Below are 27,351 nucleotides of genomic sequence, written 5' to 3' on the forward strand. Positions count from 1 at the left end.
CCTTCAGTTTGATTTACTTCAGGTCACAGGAATTTTCTTTCTCCAATTTCCTGTAGGTGGACATCTTGAGGACTATATTTCAGAGGACCAAATATGCAAAGGGATCAACATAGTGTCAAACAGAGCAATCTTGAGTGATATACGGAGGTTTGTGTTTAAAATTTGCTCATTGAATATGAATTCATTTGAATTTTGTTTCATCCAGTGGGAAAATTTTAGATTTTTACTCCTAGTTGAGGATTTTTTCCTCACTATTGTTCTCTTTTTCGATTCTTAATTTTATTTAAACAATTTTTAAAAATTTTATTTTTAAAAATAAAGTGCTTATTTTATTTATTTATTTTTATTTATTTTATTTATTTATTTATTTTTTTCAGTACGCGGGCCTCTCACTGCTATGGCCTCTCCCGTTGCGGAGCACAGGCTCCGGACCCGCAGGCTCAGCGGCCATGGCTCACGGGCCCAGCCGCTCCACGGCATGTGGGATCCTCCCGGACCCGGGCACAAACCTGCGTCCCCTGCATCAGCAGGCGGACTCTCAACCACTGCGCCACCAGGGAAGCCCTGTGCTGTATACTCTTAAACAGAACATTACAGCAACACCAAAAGAAAGCAGTATACAGGAATAGGTGATTTTAATGATCTCACCCAAAGGAGGGGGAAGGGCTGGTAGAGGCCTGAGCACTTGCTTGGCCTAATGATATGCATGTATGACACACCTGTTGTTCCTCCTGGCATGAAGTTACGTGCAAACCTCAGTGTGTTGTGAGACTAATATGAATGAACACGAGGTGCAGCCTGGCCTCTGTCTTCCTGGGCAGGAGTCATACCTCCCTCATTCATCTACTGGAGCAGGCTGTGAAAGAAAAATCTTCTGGTCTAAGATTAACAGTCTCACTCAAGGGCGGAGTAAACTACTTTCATGAAAGGAAAAATAAATCATTTTCGGAAATAAAATGATTGCTAAGACAAATCCCTAACCTCTCAGATCCTGGGGTGAGTGGAAGCCTGTGCTGTTTTGAGTGATTTCCTCCCCCAGTCCTAAGGTTGTCGTTTTCCTTTTCAAGTGGTCTTTAACACACCTGTGATAATATGTAAATAATGTTGCTTGCTTTTCAGGCTGAGAAAATGGATGCTTTCCCTACTGAGTCTTCTCGTGTCATCTGAATTTAAGTCAGAAAGACCAAGGGATGGATGGAATGATGGCAGAAGGTGACTAGGTAACACGTGGTGGGACATTGCCAGTTCATTTTACATCCCTGGCTTTCTTGCTTGGCCCATAATTTTGGATGAAATGCATTTCTAGAAACTTTTGCCATAGTGACATTCCATTTTTTGTTAGAAGAAAGCACTTAAATGAAATCAAAGGAATCCTTGTGACATGTACAAGTGAAATAGATATAGACCACTGTTCCTTTCTCATCAGGTGCTATTTCTAGCTTCAAGGAGACAAAGCTGTGGAATGCTTTGCCAGTATCACAAAGGGCTGAATAGGATGCATTGAGAAAGTTGGGTGGGATCTAACGGTAGGTTCAGATCTGAAGAGACCTGTGAAACACAGATGGGTGAGGCAGCGGTAGGGGTAGGCCAAGGAGATGAGTGATACACTGCTGGCCAAAGGAGTCTGGACAAAGAACCTAGAGGCCAGTGTTGGAAACAATCTAGTTTTGATAGCGATCTAAGATGTGTTTGCAGAAGGATGTGGTATTGAGGCAGTGTGGGAATTTGGAGCTGAATCATGAAAAGGAGGCAAGAGGAGAAGAGGCTGATGAGGGAAGGGCTAGAAGCAGTTCAGGATGGATGACCAGAGCTCAACCAGAAATAAGACAGCAGAACATGAAAGCACAGGGAAGAGACACGGATTCTGAATGAGATACTTAACTGACTGGAAATATAAGGGACAGCTTCCTACAAAACATGCCAAACATTCAATTGCACAAAAGGAGGAAAGGAGAGGGCTGAAGAAAGGACTGGTGGGAACAGGCAGACCAAGCGCAGGTCTGAGGACAAGCAGGAAAAGAGCCAGAGGAGGTCAAAGGCCTTGAGAAGGAGACAACAGTACAGGGATAAGGGCATAAAAAGAAAGGTCATCATCTCTGGTGGGGCTAATGGCAGACTCTGGGAGGGCTCACGCCAAGGAGTACTTCCCAGAACTTCTGCTGCCAGTGTCCCTGTCCTCACGGTGAGCCACTGCCACCCCCAGCCTCTGCGGGACACCGTCCAACACTAGCACCATGCTGAGTTTTATATACATAGAATCACATCACCAGCAAGAGGGCAGACAGCAGAAGCAAGAACTACAGTCCTGCAGCCTGTGGAACAAAAACCACATTCACAGAAACATAGACAAGATGATAAGGCAGAGGGCTATGTACCAGATGAAGGAACAAGATAAAAACCCAGAAAAACAACTAAGTGCAGTGGAGATAGGCAACCTTCCGGAAAAAGAATTCAGAATAATGATAGTGAAGATGATCCAGGACCTCAGAAAAACAATGGAGGCAAAGATCGAGAAGATGCAAGAAATGTTTAACAAAGATCTAGAATTAAAGAACAAACAAACAGAGATGAACAGTACAATAAGAGAAATGAAAACTACAAGAAGGAATCACTAGCAGAATAACTGAGGCAGAAGGACGGATAAGTGACCTGGAAGACAGAATGGTGGAATTCACAGCTGTGGAACAGAATAAAAAAAAAGAATGAAAAGAAATGAAGACAGCCTGAGACCTCTGGGACAACATTAAACGCAACAACATTCACATTATAGGGGTCCCAGAAGGAGAAGAGAGAGACAAAGGACCGGAGAAAATATTTGAAGAGATTATAGTCTAAAACTTCCCTAACATGGGAAAGGAAATAGCCACCCAAGTCCAGGAAGCGCAGAGAGTCCCATACAGGATAAAGCCAAGGAGAAACACACCGAGACACATAGTGATCAAACTGGCAAAAATTAAAGACAAAGAAAAATTATTGAAAGCAGCAAGGGAAAAATGACAACGTACAAGGGAACTCTCATAAAGGTAATAGCTAATTTCTCAGCAGAAACTCTACAAGCCAGAAGGGAGTGGCATGATATACTTAAAGTGATGAAAGGGAAGAACCTACAACCAAGATTACTCTACCTGGCAAGGATCTCAGTCAGATTTGATGGAGAAATCAATAGCTTTACAGACAAGTAAAAGCTAAGAGAACTGAGCACCACCAAACCAGCTCTACAACAAAAGCTAAACGAACTACTCTAAGTGGGCAACACAAGAGAAGAAAAGGATCTACAAAAACAAACCCAAAACAATTAAGAAAATGGTCATAGGAACATACATATCGATAACTACCTTAAATGTGAATGGATTAAATGCACCAACTAAAAGACACAGGCTTGCTGAATGGATACAAAACAAGACCCATATATACGCTGTCTACAAGAGACCCACTTCAGACCTAGGGACACATACAGACTGAAAGTGAGGGGATGGAAAAAGATATTCCGTGTAAATGGAAATCAAAACAAAGCTGGAGTAGTAATACCCTTATCACATAAAATAGACTTTAAAATAAAGAATGTTACAAGAGACAAGGAAGGACACTACATAATGATCAAGATATCAATCCAAGAAGAAGATATAACAATTATAAAGATATATGCACCCAAGACAGGAGCACCTCAATACATAACACAACTGCTAACAGCTATAAAAGAGGAACTTGACAGTAACACAATAATAGTGGGGGACGTTAACACCTCACGTACACCAATGGACAGATCATCCAAAATGAAAATAAATAAGGAAACAGAAGCTTTAAATGACACAACAGAGCATATAGATTTAATTGATATTTATGGGACATTCCATCCAAAAACAGCAAATTACACTTTCTTCTCAAGTGCGCACGGAACATTCTCCTGGATAGATCACATCTTGGGTCACAAATCAAGCCTCAGTAAATTTAAGAAAATTGAAATCATATCAAGCATCTTTTCTGAACACAACGCTATGAGATTAGAAATGAATTACAGGGGAAAAAGCTTAAAAAACACAAACACATGGAGTCTAAACAATACGTTACTAAATAACCAAGTGATCACTGAAGAAATCAAAGAGGAAATCAAAAAATACCTAGAGACAAATGACAATGAAAACACGACGATCCAAAACCTATGGGAGGCAGCAAAAGCAGTTCTAAGAGAGAAGTTTATTATACAAGCCTACCTCAAGAAACAAGAAAAATCTCAAATAAACAATCTATCCTTACACCTGAAGGAACTAGAGAAAGAAGGACAAACAAAACCCAAAGTTAGGAGAAGGAAAGAAATCATAAAGATCAGAGCAGAAATAAATGACATACAAACAAAGAAAACAATAGCAAAGATCAATAAAACTAAAAGCTGGTTCTTTGAGAAGATAAAATTGATAAACCATTAGCCAGACTCATCAAGAAAAAGAGGGATAGGACCAAATCAATAAAATAGAAAATGAAAAAGGAGAAGTTACAACAGACACCACAGAAATACAAAGCATCCTAAGAGACTACTACAAGCAACTCTATGCCAATAAAATGGACAACCTGGAAGAAATGGAAAAATTCTAGAAAGGTATAACCTCCCAAGACCGAACCAGGAAGAAATAGAGAATATGAACAGACCAATCACAAGTAATGAAATTGAAACTGTGATTAAACATCTTCCAACAAACAAAAGTCCAGGACCAGATGGCTTCACAGGTGAATTCTATCAAACATTTAGAGAAGAGCTAACACCCATCCTTCTCAAACTCTTCCAAAAAATTGCAGAGGAAGGAACACTCCCAAACTCATTCTATGAGGCCACCATCACCCTGATACCAAAACCAGAAAAAGATACTACAAAAAAAGAAAATTACAGACCAATATCACTGATGAATACAGATGCAAAAATCCTCAACAAAATACTAGCAAACAGAATCCAACAACACATTAAAAGGATCATACACCATGATCAAGTGGGATTTATCCCAGGGATAAAAGGATTCTTCAATATACGCAAATCAATCAATGTGATACACCATATTAACATATTGAAGAATAAAAACCATATGATCATCTCAATAGATGCAGAAAAAGCTTTTGACAAAATTCAATACCCATTTATGATAAAAACTCTCCAGGAAGTGGGCACAGACGGAACCTACCTCGACATAATAAAGGCCATATACGACAAACCCACAGCAAACATCATTCTCAATGGTGAAAAACTGAAAGCATTTCCTCTAAGATCAGGAACAAGACAAGGATGTCCACTCTCACTACTATTATTCAACATAGTTTTGGAAGTGCTAGCCACGGCTATCAGAGAAGAAAAAGAAAAAAAAGGAATCCAAATTGGAAAAGAAGAAGTAAAACTGTCACTGTTTGTAGATCACATGATACTATACACAGAGAATCCTAAAAATGCCATCAGAAAACTACTAGAGCTAATCAACGAATTTGGTAAGGTTGCAGGATACAAAATTAATGCACAGAAATCTCTTGCATTCCTATACACTAATGATGAAAAATCTGAAAGAGAAATTAAGGAAATACTCCCATTTACCATTGCAAGAAAAGGAATAAAACACCTAGGAATAAACTTACCTAGGGAGACAAAAGACCTGTATGCAGAAAACTATAAGACACTGATTAAAGAAATTAAAGATGATACCAACAGATGGAGAGATATACCATGTTCTTGGATTGGAAGAATCAATATTGTGAAAATGGCTATACTACCCAAAGCAATTTACAGCTTCAATGCAATCCCTACCAAATTACCAATGGCATTTTTTACAGAACTAGAACAAAAAATCTTAAAATTTGTATGGAGACACAAAAGACCCCGAATAGCCAAAGCAGTCTTGAGGGGAAAAAATGGAGCTGGAGGAATCAGACTCCCTGACTTCAGACTATACTACAAAGCTACAGTAATCAAGACAATATGGTACTGGCACAAAAAGAGGAACATAGATCAATGGAACAAGATAGAAAGCCCTGAGGTAAACCCACGCACCTATGGTCAACTAATCTATGACAAAGGAGGCAAGGATATACAATGGAGAAAAGACAGTCTCTTCACTAAGTGGTGCTGGGAAAACTGGACAGCTACATGTAAAAGAATGAAATTAGAACACTTTCTAACACCATACACAAAAAGAAACACAAAATGGATTAGATACCTAAATGTAAGACCGGACACTACAAAACTCTTAGAGGAAAACATAGGAAGAACACTCTTTGACATAAATCACAGCAAGATCTTTTTTGATCCACCTCCTAGAGTAATGGAAATAAAACCAAAAATAAACAAATGGGACCTAATGAAACTTCAAAGCTTTTGCACAGCAAAGGAAACCATAAACAAGACGAAAAGACAACCCTCAGAATTGGAAAAATATTTGCAAACGAATCAACAGACAAAGGTTTAATCTCCAAAATATATAAACAGCTCATGCAGCTCAATATTAAAGAAACACACAACCCAATCCAAAAATGGGCAGAAGACCTAGATAGACATTTCTCCAAAGAAGACATACAGATGGCCAAGAAGCACATGAAAAGCTGCTCAACATCACTAATTATTAGAGAAATGCAAATCAAAACTACAATGAGGTATCCCCTCACACCAGTTAGAATGGGCATCATCAGAAAATCTACAAACAACAAATGCTGGAGAGGGTGTGGAGAAAAGGGAACCCTCTTGCACTGCTGGTGGGAATGTAAATTAATACAGCCACTATGGAGAACAGTATGGAGGTTCCTTAAAAAACTGATTTAGAATTACCATATGACCTAGCAATCCCACTACTGGGCACACACCCAGAGAAAACCATAATTCAAAAAGACACATGCACCCCAATGTTCATTGCAGCACTATTTACAATAGCCGGGTCATGGAAGCAACCTAAATGCCCATAGACAGACGAATGGATAAAGAAGTTGTGGTTCGTATATACAACAGACTATTACTCAGCCATAAAAATGAACAAAATTAGGTCATTTGTTGAGATGTGGATGTATCTAGAGATTGTCATACAGGGTGAAGTAAGTCAGAAAGAGAACAACAAATATCGTATATTAACTCATGTATGTGGAACCTGGAAAAAAGGTTCAGATGAACCAGTTTGCAGGGCAGAAGTTGAGACACAGATGTAGAGAACAAACGTATGGACACCAAGGGGGGAAAGCTGCGTGGGGTGGGGGTGGGGGTGGGATGAATTGGGCAATTGGGATTGACATGTATACACTGATGTGTATAAAACTGATGACTAATAAGAACCTGCTGTATAAAAGAATAAATAAGATAATATTCAAAAAAACCCCCAAAACAAAACAAAAATTAATTAATTAATTAAAAATAAAAAAAGAAAGGTCATCCCTTCTCCTTAGACTGTTGTTTAGCAATTACTATGAAATACAAAAGACATACAGAAATGTATGTTTTAAGTTCTATGAATTAAAACTACATATATAGTATTTATGTATACATTTTTATATATTCTAAATACATGGAACTGTATATATTTAAAAATGATTAAAATGGGAAATTTCATTTTACATACATTTACCACAATTAAAAAAAATATACACATACACACACGAACACACATAATACTCTATATACATACATACAAGTACTTATACATATGCATTTTTATTTATTTCCTTAAAATTTGAGGCTCCGTTTGCTGGCTGATGCCCGGAGTCCAATTAAAGAATAACTCAAAACCCTACCAACAACTGGTTTGAATCCTTAAAAAATATAACATACATAATTCCTCAATAATCAACGAACTCCCCCAGCCCTCAATCCCCTGCCAGCAGGGGAGAAAACACTCCTAAACACACAGGCAGTGAAAGTGCAATAGTGCAGAAATCTGCGGTGCTGGCTGTGGCCCTAGATGGAGTCTTCCTGGTCTGTTTTGATCTCCCTTGCTTCTAGCCCTGCTGTGATCAAGAGAATGGCTTCACACAAGGAACAGGAAAGACCTTTTAATAAAAACAAACACCATCTTCTCATGCTGTCAAGGTTACACATCTAAATGTTTACGAGTTTAGAGGAAGGATATGGAGGGATGTGGAGATGGTTTTCAACTTTCACTCCTGATTTAACAAACAATATTCAGATGGACTTTCGGTGGTACCATACATTCTTTGCAAAAGCTACTGACTTTCTATTAAATCACGAATAGCTCCCAATTCTAATGGAGCAAGAATGCTAAATGTCTTGCTTTAATTTGGGAATGCCTTTCTTTCCTGGTGCACTAGGGGCTGCTAATTGCTGGTTTTAACACAGTTGGACAGGACACCAACCCTGCAGCCCGACCTCCAGGTTACCTGAGTCAGAAGACAATTCTTGAAGGTCAATTCAGGAAACCCATTCTCTTCCTGAAGTGAAAGTGACAGAAGGAAGAGCTAACATAGATTACCAGCCTCCTATGTCCCAGCATTTTACTCCAGGACATTTCACTTGGTCCTCACAGCAACTGGGTGAAGTTGGTGTTAATATCAGACACTATTTTATAGATAAGGAAGCTGAGGCTCAGAGAGTTGTCCACATTTATATCCATAGTGGGAGGTCCCATCGAGATTTGAACTCCGTTTGCAAATGAAGTTACCGACAACGGATTAGTCTCCAAAATATACAAACAGCTCATAACAGCTCTATGTCAAAAAAACAAACAACCCAATCAAAAATGGGCAGAAGATCTAAATAGATGTTTCTCCAAAGAAGACATACAGATGGCAAAGAGCACATGGAAAGATGCTCAACATCACTAATTATCAGAGAAATGCAAATAAAAACTACAGTGAGCTATCACCTCACACAGGTCAAAATGACCATCATCAAAAAGTCTTCAAACAGTAAATGCTGAGAGGGTGTGGAGAAAAGGGAACCCTCTTGCACTGTTGGTGGGAATGTAAATTGGTACAGCCACTACGGAGAACAGTATGGAGGTTCCTTAAAAAACTAAAAATAGTTACTCCTGGGCATATATCAGGAAAAGATGGAAACTCTAATTAGAAAAGATACACGCACCCCAAAGTTCATAGCAGCATTATTTACAATAGCCAAGACATGGAAGCAACCTAACTGTCCACCGAAAGAGGAATGGATAAATAAGATATGTGGTACATATATACAACAGAATACCACTCAACCATAAAAAAGAATGAAATAACGCCACTTGCAGCAACATGGATGGACCTAGAGATTATCATACTGAAGTAAGTCAGAAAGAGAAAGACAAATAACATATTGCTTCCATGTGGAATCTAAATAAATGATGCAAATCAACTTATTTACAAAACAGAGACAGATTCGCAGCCATGGAAAACAAACTTATGGTTACCAAAGGGGAAAGGGAAGGGGGGGGGATAAATTAGGAGTTTGGGATGAACATACATGCACTACTCTACATAAAACAGGTAACCAACAAGGACCTACTGTATAGCACAGGGAACTCTACTCAATATTCTGTGATAACCTATATGAGAAAAGAATCTAAAAAAGAATGAATATCTGTATATGTATAACAATCACTTTACTGTACACCTGAAACTAACACAACATTGTAAATCAACTATACTCCAATTAAAAAAAAAATGTGAACTCAATTCTGAATGACCCCTTTAACTATAATACATTACTTCTTCCATCAAGCATCCATTTGTCACGGGGCACGTCCCTCACCTTCTCTGAACTCCTATTTCTGCATTTAAGATACAGAGTTGAGCTCACACACCCCATGGGATTGGATGAGATATACTTGAAATTATGTATGGAAGAGGGATTTGTTAGCTAATAAAGTGTAAATACAGATTCATTTTTTCATCTGCTATTCTGTTTTCCTGGGTGCCTGCAGATATGGAGATATATTGGTCAACTGTAAAGATATAATTGCCAAAAGTAATAATAGAAAAGATAGGTTTTGGGGAGGACTTCTAACTGTTCCTTAAAAGGAAAGGGGGCTGTGATCATCATTAATGGTTGAGAGGAAATGACGCAGCGCAGTTCAAGTTTAAATATATCAGTTCTCACATGATAAACTTCCTCTGAACAATTAGGCCACTGCCTTCTATTCCGTATTTAAAAAATTATTATTCTGGGAGATTGGAATTGACATATATACACTAATATGTATAAAATAGATAACTAATAAGGACCTGCTGTATAAAATAATTTTTTTTTATTCTGAAATAATCAACAGCCACCTCTAGTACAATGAACAAAAGTTGCCTCCTCTTGAATTAGAAGCTACTCTGGTAAAAGAGGTGCAGAATTTTCTCTAGAGAACAATGGCTGCTTCCCTCAATTTTGCAAAGTTCAGCACAGACTCCCGAGTCAGAGGAGCAGCTTGTTTCGCGCTTTAACTAATGGAACCGTCATCAGAAGGCCTCATGCTCTGCGAGTTGTCCGGCCTCACAGTGTCACTGAGGTCAGGTAAACACTATTTCTCTCGAGCTGTTCCTCTTTCCCTTTGGGGTTTTGAGACGATTTCTACTCCCCACACAAAAGCAATCATGCCCTGTGCTCCGACACTATTTCCAATTTCTCCAATGAGCTCAGGTGTCTTTCTCCTGTAACACAAGACTAGGGCGGGGCTGGAGCAGGAACTAAGAGGCCATCAATCCTGCGCTGAATACATTCTTGGTGGAATAGAGTCTGGGATGATAGCAAAAGGCACACAGAAGCCCAGTTTGTGCAGAGAAGCAAAGGCACCAGGGTGTTTTATCCAAAAGCATTTTGTCACTTCTTTTTTTCCTGTGGGGCAGTCTGATACCTAATTGAGCTGTCTAGCATCAAAGGGCTAGTCGTGGGGGGAAAACAAAGGGAATTAAAGGGTTTCAAGAAAACCATTATTACTTAAATAAAAATTAGAAACAAAAAAGAAAGAAAAAAAAGAAAAAGAAAACCATTACTTAGTCCACAAAGGCTCACCAACACTGACTACGCACATAATTGTGGCAGGAGGCAGGCTGAGCTCTGTTACTGCCTGCAACGATGACTTCAGATTTCCCACACCGTTACAAGACAAGACTGTAAATGGTCTTATATTATCGAAAATCGACTCACCAGCGTGAGCGACAGAGCTATCAAGGAGACAGTCCCTGGCGAGCCAGAAGCAGCAATAGCTCTTTTCATAAACTGTCATGTAGCAATAATAGGCTGCGCTGCCGATTCTCTAAGAAGCAATTATGCAGCTCACGTCTAATTTCTGTGTTATAAGAAAAGGGAATGTATGTGGGCAAAGGAGGCAAGAATCCTATCAAATATGACTTTAGACCACATTATTATAAAACTGTTCCCCTTTTCACAGAAGAGCAGACATTTTAACAGCATTATCTCCACAAAAAATGGGAATTCAGGGGAAAAAAATTATGATATTGGTGGAAAGGAAAAGGGTTCACTTAAGGGATAGTACACGTTTAAGAAAGCACAACTCACAAAACACTGCTTCTATTTACTGACCTTTTCACTTTGGATGGTTTCCTTGAAAAAGCCACACTTTGTGAAATCATTCGTTTAAAATCTGCCATTGCGGGGCTTCCCTGGTGGCGCAGTGGTTAAGAATCCACCTGTCCATGCAGGGGACCCGGGTTCTAGCCCTGGTCCAGGAAGATCCCACATGCCGCGGAGCAACTAAGCCTGTGCGCTGCAACTACTGAGCCTGCGCTCTAGAGCCCGCGAGCCACAACTACTGAGCCCACATGCCACAACTACTGAAGCCCGCGCGTCTAGAGCCCTTGTTCCACAACAAGAGAAGCCACCGCAATGAGAAGCCCGCGCACCGCAATGACGAGTAGCCCCCGCTCTCCCTAACTAGAGAAAGCCCGTGCGCAGCAACGAAGACCCAACGCAGCCAACAAATAAATAAATATACTAAAAAGAAACAAACAAACAAAAAAATTGCCATTGCCACTCAGAGTGGGGTGGTTCACGATCAGAGTGGGGCGGTGGTCTGAGGGTTTCCTGACAGTTGTTTGTGTAAAAGGGCTAAGAGCTGCACCAATTCATAAGGGCTGCACCCTCATGACCTAATCACCCTCAACCCAGCAAGGCTTACCTGGGCATCAAGGCCCAGGAAGGAACACAAGATTACCTTGGCCAGCCACCATCTGAGTTGGCTTCCTTCCCCGTGATGAGCCCACTGCAGGGCTGCATCTATATTATGCTCAGCATCTCCAGAGAACAGCTTCTAATCAGGACATCTTTCTTCCTGTAGAACCCAAGCCCCCTGCCCTCCCCACTGCCACATCCTGCCCCACCACCTCTATAAGACAGAACGTTAGGGTCTCTCATAAAATGACCTTTGAACACGACACACCTTTTCTGAGCTAACCATCCTAATTCGTTCCTGAAATCCTTCCTCCCACAGTCACCAACTACCCGCAGTGACCCCATTTGGCACGGATTCTTTGCGCATCGTGGTGCTTCCTCTGGTGGGTCACTCACTTGCTGCCCGTTTGAGAGGAATCCTCCCCATCCCAACTCCCACTTTTTTTTTTTTTTTTTCTGTACGCGGGCCTTTTACTGTCGTGGCCTCTCCCGTTGCGGAGCACAGGCTCCGGACGCGCAGGCTCAGCGGCCATGGCTCACGGGCCCAGCCGCTCCGCGGCATGTGGGATCTTCCCGGACCGGGGCACGAACCCGTGTCCCCTACATTGGCAGGCGGACTCTCAACCACTGCACCACCAGGGAAGCCCCCAACTCCCACTTCTGAACACAGTAGTGGATTCTGAATGACACAGCAGGATGATGGCTTCCGTCATTCCACACACACCCCCTCAGCTCTGCCTCTGTCTGGCTATGGGGCATAGGGCAGGTTACTTAACCTCTGTTTGCTTTATTTTCCTTGTATGTAAAACATGGGAAAAGCAACAGTTTCTACCCATCGGGAAAGTGAGGACTAAAGAAGTTAACAGGCACAAAGTGCCCGTATGCCTGGCAGAGAAGAAGCCCTCCTTGCCTTAAAGTTATCATCGTGTTCTTCATGATGTAACTCTAGGCTCAAGACTAACAGAATTTGTGAGGGATGAAGGAACCAGAGAAGCCACCAGTTTGAAGCCTGAGCACTCTGGCAACCAGGGACTACCTATGAGGACAAATCCAACAGCCAGAGCTGGAGCCAGCAAATCCAGAATGGAGATGTTTGGGTGGCAGCAAAGATGAACCAAGAAGAGTGAGGTCCCGAGAAGTTCAGATATTCTGATTGAACCCTCATTATCCAGCTGATACTAGACAATCCAGCAACTCCTCTTCAGCGTATATGCCCAAAAGAACTGGAAGCAGTTTTACACACATGTTCATAGCAGCATTATTTACAATAGCCAAGAAGTGGAAGCAACCCAAGTGGCCACTGACAGATGAATGGATAGCAAAAAAGTGGCATAAACATACAATGGACTGTTGTTCAGCCTTAAGAAGGAAAGAAGTTCTGACATATGCAATAACATGGGTGAACCTTGAGGACATTATGCTAAGTGAGTGCTACGGACTGAATGTTTGTGTTCCCCCAGATTGGTACGTTGAAGCCTAATTTCCAATGGGATGATATATTAGCATCTGAGGCCTTTGGGAGTGATTAGGTTGATGTCATTAGGAGATGGGGCTCTGGGGTGATTAGGTCATGTGGGTGCACCCCTCATGAATGGGATTAGCCCTCTTATAAAAAGATAACCTAGAGAGATCCCTCCCCACTTCCACCATATGAGGATACAGTGAGAAGACTCCCATCTATGAAATAAGAAGCAGGCCCTCATCAGACATCGAATCTGCTGATGCCCTGATCTTAGACTTCCTAGCCTCCAAGACTGTGAGGAACAAATTGGTCGTTGATAAGCCACCCAGTACTATGGTATTCCTTATAGCAGCCTGAAAGGACTGAGACAGTGAATAAGCCAGTCAAAAAAGGGACAAACTTTATGGCTTACCGGTATGAGATAGCCAGCAACAGAGGAGGAGAAATGGGGAGTTAGTGTTTAACGGGCACAGAGTTTCGATTTTGCAATTTGAAAAGACCTATGGAGAAGGAGGGTGGTTGCACAACCATGTGAAGCTACTTAACACTAGTGAACTATTCACCTAAAAATGGTAAAGATGGTCAATTTTATGTTATGATGTATTTTACCACAATTCAAAAAATTTTTAAAATATACTAGGCATAGCTCAAGAAAACCATGGTGCAAATGGGCTATAGCAGAAACGGACAAGGAAAATACTGCCCGTGATATCCCACGCCTTATGAAGTTGCTCAAAAGTCTTGCTCCTGTGCAAACCCTGTTGAACCCTGTACTCCAAAACCCCTCTGCGCTGAGTGCAGAGCACAGGCTTGGGGGCAAGGAGCTGGGGCCCCTTAGCAACAGGGCCTCGTCAGATGGCTTAACCTCTTTAACCTTCGGTTTCCTTATCTGCAGAGCTGTTGTGACAACCCACGTGAAGCTCTCGGCACTCACCTAACAGTTAAGGTGTTATACAGTATACAGTATACAGTTAAGGTATACAGTTAAGGTGCGAGACCCGTCAGGCACCATTATCATTGTGTTGGATCTTACCTGCACATCATACAGGAACTGGAAACGACTCTTTTTACTTGCAGCTTCTCTCACAGCCTGAGCCAGGTCCACCGACCCTTTCCCACCAATCGACCAGTGATAGCAGGGCACTGCATTAAAGGCGCCAGCCCGCTTTGCAAGCTCACACACCAAGTCAATCTCCGCTCGGGTGTCGGTCCTGGTGATGAAAACGTTTGTGGTTTTGCATCTGTATTCATTTAGCGATGTTTTTAAAGAAAGACTAACTGCTTATACAGAACTTTGCTCCCAAACACTGAATATATTTTAAACATCAGAAGTGGTTACACTGTGCTTAAATAAATCAGACCTTAAGAAAAGCATGGGGGAAAAATCCTCTCCAAAGTGACTCAAATATTTCAAGTTGTTAAGGGTTTTATTGAGAAAATTCCATAACATATCCCTTTGATCATCCACAGTCTTTCCGTCAGAAATGCTGGGTGGAATTAAGACGAAGAAGAAGAAGAAAAAAAAAAGCCAAAGAAATGGTAACTCACTATATAGATTTCACTTCCCTGATAACATTTGAAAACACTTCTGCTAAAGTAAAACCAATTCAAAGAAAATCAAACAAATAGAATGAGCAGAGTATTTCTCTGTCCTTTTAGATGAAGCAGAGAAAAGGTCAAACATCCTCAAAACACAAATGCAGTTAGTTCACAGGGTGGCCCAGCGATATGACCACATTTAAAGTAGGACACTTGACTTACCTGAAGACATTCAGAGCCACGACAACAGGGACCCCGAAGAGCTGAGCAATCTGAATTTGCTTCTCTAGGTTACAGCAGCCATCTGCCACCAGCTGGAGGTTCTGTAAGAAAACCAGGCCCCCATGTATCACCTCCCATCCAACATGCCAAACTACACAGGCAGGCCCACTCTGGCAGGTTTTGGGTCTATCTACACTCACGTTATTGTCCTGGAAGCTATTAAAGAAAGCCATCAATCATTTTTTCCCTCCAAGAAAAGATGGCTGCAGAAGGAGGAGGCTCATTTTCCAAGTAAAGTCTAAAATTATTCTAGATCCAATGGCATATGTGGGTCTTGAGCCAGGCAGCTATTTCTGCTGCAGACTGGTGGCCAGGACGTCAGCAACATGCCCACGCTCTGTGGGCTGGTGGACAAGAAGGCGTAAGGTCCTGGGAGGGTGACCAGCACCGTCCAGCTATTCCCTGCTCAAATCCCTGGCGCCACCTGTAGGAGCTAAGAGGTACTGTTGCCAGTCAATCAAAGTCTATTTACTCACGCAAGTCATAAAGCCAATTGTGTATCTTCCAAAAGTCAGTATCTGCCACATCAAAAGAATACATGGGTATAAGAGGCCTGCTCTGATGGCTGCCCAGCGGGTAGGAACTGGACAGAAAGCCTACACCCATCTTTTCTTAAGATTGGAGAGTTAACCGAATGGATTTTATCCCTCCCCCGACCCATTTCCTCTTGGATTATTAGAAAAGCACTTTTCTAAGAGGCCACTGGTGGAGGACCTATTCCCTGACTGAGATTCAACTGCTAGTCAATGGTTAACTGGATTTGAATAATTTTTCACTCTTACCTCTTCCGTATACTCTTTTTTAAGAGGGACCCCAGCAGTCACCTGAGATAAGAAAAGACAAAAATTAAGAATAATCCTATCAAACTGTTTACTCTGATTAAGATCTGAAAGAAAAACAAATCATGGTCCCTTTGGGGAAGGTTCATTTAAAAAACACATTTTGTGCTTTTAAACCAATAACTGGCAGCCCTGGCTGAACGTGAAGTCTCGTGGGTGCTTTTAAAAATCACTGATGCTTGAGCTCCACCCTGACCAATTAGACCAGGATTGCTGGGAGTGGGACCCAGGATCAGCGATGGTTAAAAACTTCTCAGGCGATTCTAATTTGAGCTAATATTAAGAGCTTTCATACTGTTGCCCATTATCCTAGCACAGAAGGGAACTCACAGTATGATTAATACCTGATTTATACAGAGTGCATAATCGTTCTAAATAAATTCTAAGTCATTTAAAAGTAATTGCCGTGAATTTTCCCCTTTCTTTGGCCTAGTTTCTTACAGAAGCCGATGGGGTTGGCAGTTTAAAGATAAGGAAACTGAAGGTGAGAGAAGGCAGGTGTCTTGCCCACAGTTACACAGCAAATGAGAGGCAGAACAGGAGCATGAGTATAATAGGGTTCTGAAACCCCAATTTAGTGCCTTTTCACAGTTCCCCATTGTTCTTTTTTTTTTTCTTTTTTTTGTCTATAGCCTGCACTGGTTTCAGTGAGAAACCCCAGACAACATTTTAATTCACTGAGGACGTGGTGACTTGTTCTCCTCTCAGCGAAAGAGGTCTTGAGAATATTAGAAATCCTTTGAAAAGTTACCTCTATGACAGATTGTTTTTTGAGACTGTGAGGAAACATCATAAGGTATTTTCAGATGGGTTTTTTTTTTTTTCAGCATTAGCATAAACTAAAACACACAGTGGACCCTTCAGTTGGAACAACCAAAATGCTGGGTTAAAAAAGGAACATAAAGTACTGCTGAGCATGAACACATGCAAAGTTCTGCAAAATCAAAAATTAGGCAAAATCAAGAAAAACGGGTTGTACGCAAATGCCAGAAAGTAGAGGGGGTCAACGAAACCAAAGCTGGCTCTTTAAGACTAACAAAATTGCGAATATTCTGGCAAGAGTTTTTTTTTAAAAAGGAATGAAAAAAATATTATAACTACCCATGCTGTAGAGAGAATTAATAGGATACTGGGACAAACTTTATACCAATACTTTTTAAAAGACAGAGAAACTTAGTATGAGTTTTAATATAAAACTCATTTAGGAAAAAGTAGAGAACCTAAACAGTTCTCTACTCATTAAAAAAAATTGTTTGTAGTTCAAAACCTACCCCTCACCAATAAGCAACAGGCCCAGGGAGTGTTACAGGTGACTTCTTCCCATCTTTGAATAAATAGATTATTCTAATGTTACAAAATCCCTTAATGAGAATATAAAAGAGAATCAATAAGCAAAATTCAGTTATTCATAAAAAAGATAATGAAAGGTTCATTTAATATTTGTAATATAATTTGCAACATTAATAAAGAGAAAAATCATGTCATCTCAATAGACGAAGAAGATTATTCAACATATAGTATAACAACTTGACAAATAGCAACAGAAGGCAATTTTCTTAACCTGATAAAAAACATATACTGAAATATTACAGAAAACATATTTAGCGATGAACTATTAAACGTGTTCTCTTGTTGATAAGGAATAACAGTAGGATGCTGGCTATCAACACTATTTAATACTGCCCTGCAACTAGAAACATATGGTTAGTGATGAAAAAAAGTATCAAGATTGGAAAGGAAGAAACAGAACTGTCATTATTTTCATAGATGATTGTCCACACAGAGCTCTCTAAAGTATTTACAGCTAAATTAGTACAATTAATAAGAGAATTTTTTAAGTTATGGAGATTTAATATAGAGCATGGTGACTATAGGTAAAAATATTGTATTGCATATTTGAAAGTTGCTAAGAGAGTAGATCTGAAAAGTTCTCATTCCAAGGAAACACATTTTTTTTTTAAACTATGTATGGTGACAGATGTTAACGACTTATTGTGGTGATCATTTTACAATGTACACAAATACTGAACATTATGCTGTATACCTTGAAACTAATATAATGTTGCATGTCAATTATACCTTAAAAAAATTTAGACAGGTCACTGGATATATATATAAGAATCCAGAAGTAACCTGTGAAACTATTTAAAAATATAAAGCACATGGGAACAGATCGGTAAAAGGATGTAGAAGTCCTTTGGGCAATAAACTGTAAATGTTTATTAAAATATATTTCAAAAGACCTAAATCAGTGAATATCCCAAGTTCCTAGATATAAAACTGATCTATTGATTTAATGACATTCCAAAAAACCCCCAAATCCTAGAAAGATTCTTTATGGGACTTTATGATTAGTTCAAAAATGCGTATGGAAGTGAAAAGGACTGATACAGGCCGGGCGCCCATGAAGAAAGAGAACTACCAGGGAGAGCTTGCACCACAGACTTAGCGTAGCACACACACAATTATGTGTAAATAGACCAGTGCAACCAAACGAAGGTCCCAGAAACACACCCACACGTGTATGGAGAATTGATTTATCACAAAGGAGTCTTGAAGATCAGAAAGGAGGGACTAATTAAAATAAATAGTGCTAGGTCAGTTGGTTATTAACACAGAAAAAATAAAATTAGGCCTGGTCATTATACCACACACCAAAAACCAGTAATGAGGGTGATGGTTAATTTTGTGTGTCAGCTTGGGTGATGGGATGCCCAGATATTTGGTCAAACATTATTCTGGGTATTTCGGTGAGGGTGTTTTTGAATGAGAATAACATTTAAATTGATGGACACTGAGTACGGCAGACTGCCCCCCATCACTTCAATCAGTTGAAGGCCTGCTATAACAAAAAGAATCTGTGCAAGAGAACATTTTCCAGCAGATTGCCTTCAGACTGGGACTGGAATACTGGCTCTCCTGAGTCTCCAGCAGTGGCCCACTCAGTAGATTTTTGGACTCGTCAGCCTCCATAATTGTGGGAGCCAATTACTTATAACAAATCTTTTTATAATAAATACACATCCTATTGGTTATGGAGAACCCTCCTTAAGAAACTATGTTTAAAGAACTAATTATAAAAGACACGTCTGAATCCAAATGCATTAGTTCTTCCATTGCACCAAGAATGGTCAGCATTTTGGAAGACAGGATATGACTGGGGCTAAAACGGGCAAGTTCAAGGGTCATAGGATTTTCCACTGCATAAATTATGTAAAAAAACAAGCTGAATAAACATAAGAGGCAGCCGAGGTTATTTGTGTAATGATATCAAAAGGAAGTAGAAATTATAATGGATCAAAAACATTACTATGGAGTTGTTTCAGGTAAGAAGGAATGACACTGAGGTGGATAATACGGAATACAGGATTAAGAAGATCAAAGTTCATGTATTATTCAATTATCGAAAACATTTCCTTGACGCAGAGTATGCCAGGCATGAGGAATACCCAAATTAATAAGATATAGTCCTTAATCTCAAGGAATTCAGAGTCGAGTGGGGAGATACACACACAGACATTCATAAAATAATATGATGCAGAAGCACTCCTGGGGTCCAGGAGAGGAATGCTGCACTTCATCTGGCTTCCTGATCCCCCCGTTTATTATCCTCCACCCATATCTGTGCCTACTAATCTCCAGCCCTGTTACAATCATCACCGGCATGGAAACATGACATTAAGGGGAACTGAAAGAGGGACCAAGGATTAAGGTGAGCAGAAAATGCAACCGTTGTAACACAGAGCACACACATTAAGATGAACTGAAATAGGATTATAAATCACGTCGTGAGTTTTTATAGGACAGAGACAAGATTGGAGTGTGCAAAAACACTGGACTAGAAGTCCAGAGACCTTGATTCCATGTCTGATTAGTCCCCTAAACAGATGGAGGATACTAAGCAGGACCCAGAATCCTCCAGCACCTCAGTAATTTTATCTTTGTAAAGACTTGAACCAGACTAATTTCTAAGCCCTTTCCAGTATTAAAGCCCTTTGATTTTATAATTTTCAGGGTGCAAGACAGGGAGGGGGAATTTCAAACTTATCTTATATAGGTAGAGATCATTCTTTGAAAATGGAAGTCGATACAGCTTCAGAGTCGGAACTCAATTGGTGTTTTGAACAAAATCAGAACTCTTTAGCACTTCTATATTATAATACCTGCCGCGTCAATCTTGCCTTTGATATAATGGTGAAGCTCTAGGCTAAAATGAAGTGCTCAAGCCTCTGGTATTAATGAGCCAATTAGGGATTCAGAAGAGGTTTACCCTTCATTCATATTCAGATCTGAATGCCTGACAAAAGTCGAGAATCTGTGTCTCAGACCCAGGCTTGAGATTTGGCTCTCTGCTGGCCTGGTGACATCCCCTAAACACATCAAACCTCAGCTTCCTCATCTGTAAAATGATATAATGTCTGCGTCTCCTAGGACAAAGAATTGCTAAGATGATTAAACAGTGCACATTGTGGTGTTTCATCATGGCAAACTTGTTATTTGTTTATGCTATATAATTAATCATTGTGTGATATCTGCATACACAGTATACCAATTAAGAAATCAGATTTGGCAGTCTGTGTAATATATCAATAGTATAAGTAATAAAGAAACTCCAAATGATTTTATTTCAAAAATGGTTAATCAGTACAACATTTCTTATTCTCCCTTTGGAAATCCCTAAAAATGGAAAAGAAAAAGGAAAAAAAACAAAAAACTACATCTTTGCTGTGGAAAGGTGAAAACTCCTTTCAGGTGTGTGTGAATTCTATACATGATAAAGTCTTTAAAAATGTTAAAACAGAATTTGTGTTTTCTAAGCAAAGCTCTCTTAGAAATAATCCAGTGCTCTAGCAGAGTTATAAAGTGAAATCATAATAAACAGAAACAGAAGGAAAATAGTGCTAGATGAAATCTGATGAGATGTAGCGTCAGTGAACCAAAAAACTATCCGTACAAACACTGAACGACCTCACCCACAAAAGCAATCACTCTAACCCTTCTGTTCTTCATTCAGGAACCAAAGCCGCTATCCTCCCATTACCACAGGGTTATAAAATGTTGACATAAGTTTCAGTTTAGACTCTTAGAACTAAAGAGTGGTCACATGCTCCTTCCCAAAATATTGCTTAGAAATAACTTTGTGGGTGTTACTAATTACTTGATCGAACTGAACTCTAAGTGCCCCTATAATGGTGATTTGTGAAAAAGGAGATAGTCTAGAAAACTGCAGCTATGAAGCAGGTTTGGATGTTTCAAAGGTTCAATTCTGCTGCCTTCTGTTTTATTCGAAAGGAAGCACGGTGCTTACACTCGGTCCACCTCCGTGCATCTTCAGAGCCCGCACCGTCGCCACCAGCACCACAACACTGGGCACCAAGCCAGAAGCTCTGCACTTGATGTTGAAGAACTTCTCCATGCCAATGTCAGCACCAAAGCCAGCTTCAGTCACTGTGGAGAATCAAGTTTGAAACTTGCTATTATCTTCTAAAAACAACAGTAGGTTTTGACAATCATTGATGTGGTTCAAATTCAAAGGATGACAAATTTTCCTCCACGTTCAAGGTTACTACACACCACTGCATCCTGTTCATATACAAAAGTAAAAAGACGTTTCCATGGTTTTAGAAAATGTCCTACTTCCTTACATCCCATAAAAAGATGACTCTCGACTCTGCTTCACACCACGGTTCCTTAAGGATTCATTGCCATGGCCAAGATTTTTCTTCCAGTATAGAAGGTCAAGGCAAAGCTTTTCTTAACACAGATGGTATTTTCAACTTTTTAATCAGGTTCCAAAATGTGTCAAAGAACATTGCTAGTATGATTAGTATAGAAGATCTTTCCTTACTCTTTATAAGATACATACAGAATCACTTATTTTTATTCCATCTGGCCATGTCTATTGATGAACAAAATTGAAGTTAGTTGAGCCGTTTAAGGAGGTTGATCATCAGGCTTGATCATAAGATGGTATCTTTACTTCATAACCACAGAGGACACTCATCTTTAACCATCCTTTCCCCTGCCCCTAAATTGCTAAAAGTGTTACTAAGGCAGTTATGGCTACAGCAGGGAGACTATCCAACACTGCCTTCCAAGATAATCCTCCTGACACTGGGTAAGCAGCAGTATCTTCATACACAAAGCAGAGCTCTGGACCAGCCACATCACCAGCCCCTGGGGGTTTATTAGAAATGCAGACTCTTGGGCTCTATCCCAGAACTATTGAATCAGAACCAGCATTTTGACAAGATCCCTTAGTGAGATGAATGTCCATTAAAATTTGAGAAGCACACTGCTCTAGGGAAGGAATACTATTAATGGAATAGAAATTAAATATTTATGGAATATGCACTACATACTTACAGTACAACCAAGGCCATAACTTATGGCAGAAAGAGGAAGAGGCAGTAAAAAAAAATTACTAAGATAAAATAGAAACCATTTAACATGTGAATAAATGAGGATTTTGTCCCCAGCATTCACTGAATATACACATTTTAACAAAAATTAAGAAAAGAAAAACAGAGAGGGCAGACAGACAGCAGAAACAAGAACTACAATCCTGCAGCCTGTGGAACAAAAACCACATTCATAGAAAGATAGACAAGATGAAAAGGCAGAGGGCTGTGTACCAGATGAAGCAACAAGATAAAAACCCAGAAAAACAACTAAATGAAGTGGAGATAGGCAACCTTCCAGAAAAAGAATTCAGAATAATGATAGTGAAGATGATCCAGGAACTCAGAAAAACAATGGAGGCAAAGATCGAGAAGATGCAAGAAATGTTTAACAAAGACCTCGAAGAATTAAAGAACAAACAAACAGAGATGAACAGTACAATAAGTGAAATGAAAAATACAAGAAGGAATCAATAGAATAACTGAGGCAGAAGAACGGATAAGTGACCTGGAAGACAGAATGGTGGAATTCACTGCTGCAGAACAGAATAAAGAAAAAAGAATAAAAAGAAATGAAGACAGCCTAAGAGACCTCTGGGACAACATTAAATGCAACAACATTCGCATGATAGGGGTCCCAGAAGGAGAAGAGAGAGACAAAGGACCCGAGAAAATATTTGAAGAGATTATAGTCTAAAACTTCCCTAACAGGGGAAAGGAAATAGCCATCCAAGTCCAGGAAGCGCAGAGAGTCCCATACAGGATCAACCCAAGGAGAAACATGCCGAGACACACAATAATCAAACTGGCAAAAATTAAAGACAAAGAAAAATTACTGAAAGCAGCAAGGGAAAAACGACAAATAACAAAATAACATACAAGGGAACTCCCATAAGGTTAACAGCTGAGTTCTCAGCAGAAACTCTACAAGCCAGAAGGGAGTGGCATGACATATTTAAAGTGATGAAAGGGAAGAACCTACAACGAAGGTTACTCTACCGGACAAGGATCTCATTCAGATTTGATGGAGAAATCAAAAGCTTTCCAGACAAGCAAAAGGTAAGAGAATTCAGCACCACCAAACCAGCTCTACAACAAAAGCTAAAGGAACTTCTCTACGAGGGAAACACAAAAGAAGAAAAGGACCTACAAAAACAAACCCAGAACAATTAAGAAAATGGTCACAGGAACATACAGCTCAATAATTACCTTAACGTGAATGGATTAAATGCTCCAACCAAAAGACACAGACTAGCTGAATGGATACAAAAACAAGACCCATATATACACCGTCTACAAGAGACCCACTTCAGACCTAGGGACACATACAGACTGAAAGTGAGGGGATGGAAAAAGATATTCCATGCAAATGGAAATCAAAACAAAGCTGCAGTAGTAATATTCATATCAGATAAAATAGACTTTAAAATAAAGAATGTTACAAGAGGCAAGGAAGGACACTACATAATGATCAAGGGATCAACCCAAGAAGAAGATATAACAATTGTAAATATATATACATCCAACATACGAGCACCTCAATACATAAGGCAAACGCTAACAGCTGTAAAAGAGGAAATTGACAGTAACACAGTAATAGTGGGGAACATTAACACCTCACAACAATGGACAGATCATCCAAAATGAAAATTAATAAGGAAACAGAAGCTTTACATGTCACAATACACCAGATACATTTAACTGATATGTATAGGACACTCCATCCAAAAACAGCAGATTACACTTTCTTCTCAAGTGCGCTCCGAACATTCTCCTGGATAGATCACATCTTGTGTCACAAATCAAGCCCCAGTAAATTTAAGAAAATTGAAATCATATCAAGCATCTTTTCTGACCACAACGCTATGAGATTAGAAATGAATTACAGGGGAAAAAAGCGTTAAAAACACAAACACATGGAGGCTGAACAATACGTAACTAAATAACCAAGTGATCACTGAGGAAATCAAAAAATACCTAGAGACAAATGACAATGAAAACACGAGGATCCAAAACCTATAGGAGGCAGCAAAAGCAGTCCTAAGTGGAAGCTTATAGCTACACAAGCCTATCTCAAGAAACAAGAAGCATCTCAAATAAACAATCTATCCTTACACCTAAAGGAACTAGAGAAAGAAGAACAAACAAAACCCAAAGTTAGTAGAAGGAAAGAAAACATAAAGATCAGAGCAGAAATAAATGAAATAGAAACAAAGAAAACAACAGCAAAGATCAATAAAACTGAAAGCTGGTTCTTTGAGAAGATAAACAAAATCGATAAACCATCAGTCAGACTTATCAAGAAAAAAAGGGATAGGACCAAATCAATAAAATTAAAAATGAAAAAGGAGAAGTTACAACAGACGCCACAGAAATACAAAGCATCCTAAGAGACTACTACAAGCAACTCTATGCCAATAAAATGCACAACCTGGAAGAAATGGACAAATTCTTAGAAAGGTATAACCTCTCAAGACTGAACCAGGAACAAAGAGAAAATATGACCAGACAAATCACAAGTAATGAAATTGAAACTGTGATTAAACATCTTCCAACAAACAAAAGTCCAGGACCAGATGGCTTCGCAGGTGAATTCTATCAAACGTTTAGACACGAGCTAACACCCATCCTTCTCAAACTCTTCCAAAAAATTGCAGAGGAAGGAACACACCCCAACTCATTCTAAGAGGCCACCATCACCCTGATACCAAAACCAGAAAAAGATACTACAAAAAAAGAAAATTACAGACCAATATGACTGATGAATACAGATGCAAAAATCCTCAACAAAATACTAGCAAACAGAATCCAACAACACTTTAAAAGCGTCATACACCATGATCAAGTGGGATTTATCCCAGGGATAAAAGGATTCTTCAATATATGCAAATCAATCAATGTGATACACCATATTAACAAATCGAAGAATAAAAACCATATGATCATCTCAATAGATGCAGAAAAAGCTTTTGACAAAATTCAATACCCATTTATGATAAAAACTCTCCAGGAAGTGGGCACAGACGGAACCTACCTCGACATAATAAAGGCCATATACGACAAACCCACAGCAAACATCATTCTCAATGGTGAAAAACTGAAAGCATTTCCTCTAAGATCAGGAACACGACAAGGATGTCCACTCTCACCACTATTATTCAGCATAGCTTTGGAAGTCCTAGCCACAGCAATCAGAGAAGCGAAAGAAAAATAAGGAAACCAAATTAAAAAAGAAGAAGTAAAACTCTCACTGTTTGCAGATGACATGATACTATACATAGAGAATCCTAAAAATGCCATCAGAAAATTACTACACCTAATCAACGATTTTGGTAAAGTTGCAGGATACAAAATTAATGCACAGAAATCTCTTGCATTCCTATATACTAATGATGAAAAATCTGAAAGAGAAATTAAGGAAACGCTCCCATTTACCACTGCAACAAAAAGAATAAAATACCTAGGAATAAACCTACCTAGGGAGACAAAAGACCTGTATGCAGAAAACTGTAAGACACTGATGAAAGAAATTAAAGATGATACCAACAGATGGAGAGATATACCATGTTCTTGGATTGGAAGAATCAATACTGTGAAAATGAGGGCTTCCCTGGTGGCACAGTGGTTTGGAGTCCGCCTGCCAAGGCAGGGGACACGGGTTTGTGCCCCGGTCCGGGAAGATCCCACATGCTGCGGAGTGGCTAGGCCCGTGAGCCATGGCCGCTGGGCCTGCGCGTCCGGAGCCTGTGCTCCACAACGGGGGAGGCCACAACCGCGAGAGGCCCACGTACCACAAAAAAAAAAAAAAAAATATTGTGAAAATGACTATACTACTCAAAGCAATCTATAGATTTAATGCAATCCCTATCAAATTACCAATGGCATGTTTTACAGAACTAGAACAAAAAATCTTAAAATTTGTACAGTGACACAATAGACCCTGAATAGGCAAAGCAGTCTTGACGGGAAAAAACGGAGCTGGAGGAATCAGACTCGCTGACTTCAGACTATACTACAAAGCTACAGTAATCAAGGCAATATGGTACTGGCACAAAAACAGAAACATCTATCAATGAAACAAGATAGAAAGCCCAGAGATAAACCCACGCACCTACGGTCAACTGATGACAAAGGAGGCAAGGATATACAATGGAGAAAAGACAGTCTCTTCACTAAGTGGTGCTGGGAAAACTGGACAGCTACATATAAAAGAATGATATTAGAACACTCCCTAACACCATACACAAAAAGAAACTCGAAATGGATTAGAGACCTAAATGTAAGTCCGGAGAGTATAAAACTCTTAGAGGAAAACACAGGAAGAACATTCTTTGACATAAATCACAGCAAGATCTTTTTTGATCCATCTCCTAGAGTAATGGAAATAAAAACAAAAATAAACAATTGGGACCTAATGAAACCTAAATGCTTTTGCACAGCAATGAAAACCATAAACAAGATGAAAAGACAACCCTCAAAATGGGAGAAAATATCTGCAAACGAATAAACAAAGAATTAATCTCCAAAATATATAAACAGCTCATGCAGCTCAATATTAAAGAAACACACAACCCAATCCAAAAATGGGCAGAAGACCTAGATAGACATTTCTCCAAAGAAGACATACAGATGGCCAAGAAGCACATGAAAAGCTGCTCAACATCACTAATTATTAGAGAAATGCAAATCAAAACTACAATGAGGTATCCCCTCACACCAGTTAGAATGGGCATCATCAGAAAATCTACAAACAACAAA

At 39.7% G+C, this 27,351-nt stretch overlaps 1 protein-coding gene across 4 annotated transcripts in view; it reads right to left on the reverse strand.

The window, feature by feature from the left end:
• Positions 1-27,351, reverse strand: part of MTHFD1L (methylenetetrahydrofolate dehydrogenase (NADP+ dependent) 1 like) — a gene marked incomplete at its 5' end in the record, with an annotated part of 196,699 nt that overhangs the window by 60,885 nt on the left and 108,463 nt on the right. For all 4 annotated transcript variants that reach the window (XM_082855826.1, XM_082855827.1, XM_082855825.1 and 1 more), the window contains 4 exons: positions 14,566-14,743; positions 15,294-15,394; positions 16,136-16,177; positions 21,501-21,640. In XM_082855826.1, the coding sequence (XP_082711952.1) occupies positions 14,566-14,743; positions 15,294-15,394; positions 16,136-16,177; positions 21,501-21,640 (461 nt within the window). The remainder of the gene's footprint in view (positions 1-14,565; positions 14,744-15,293; positions 15,395-16,135; positions 16,178-21,500; positions 21,641-27,351) is intronic.

This window comes from Leucopleurus acutus (assembly GCF_964270905.1).
Source record: "Leucopleurus acutus genome assembly, chromosome: 15".
Lineage (NCBI taxonomy): Eukaryota > Metazoa > Chordata > Mammalia > Artiodactyla > Delphinidae > Leucopleurus > Leucopleurus acutus.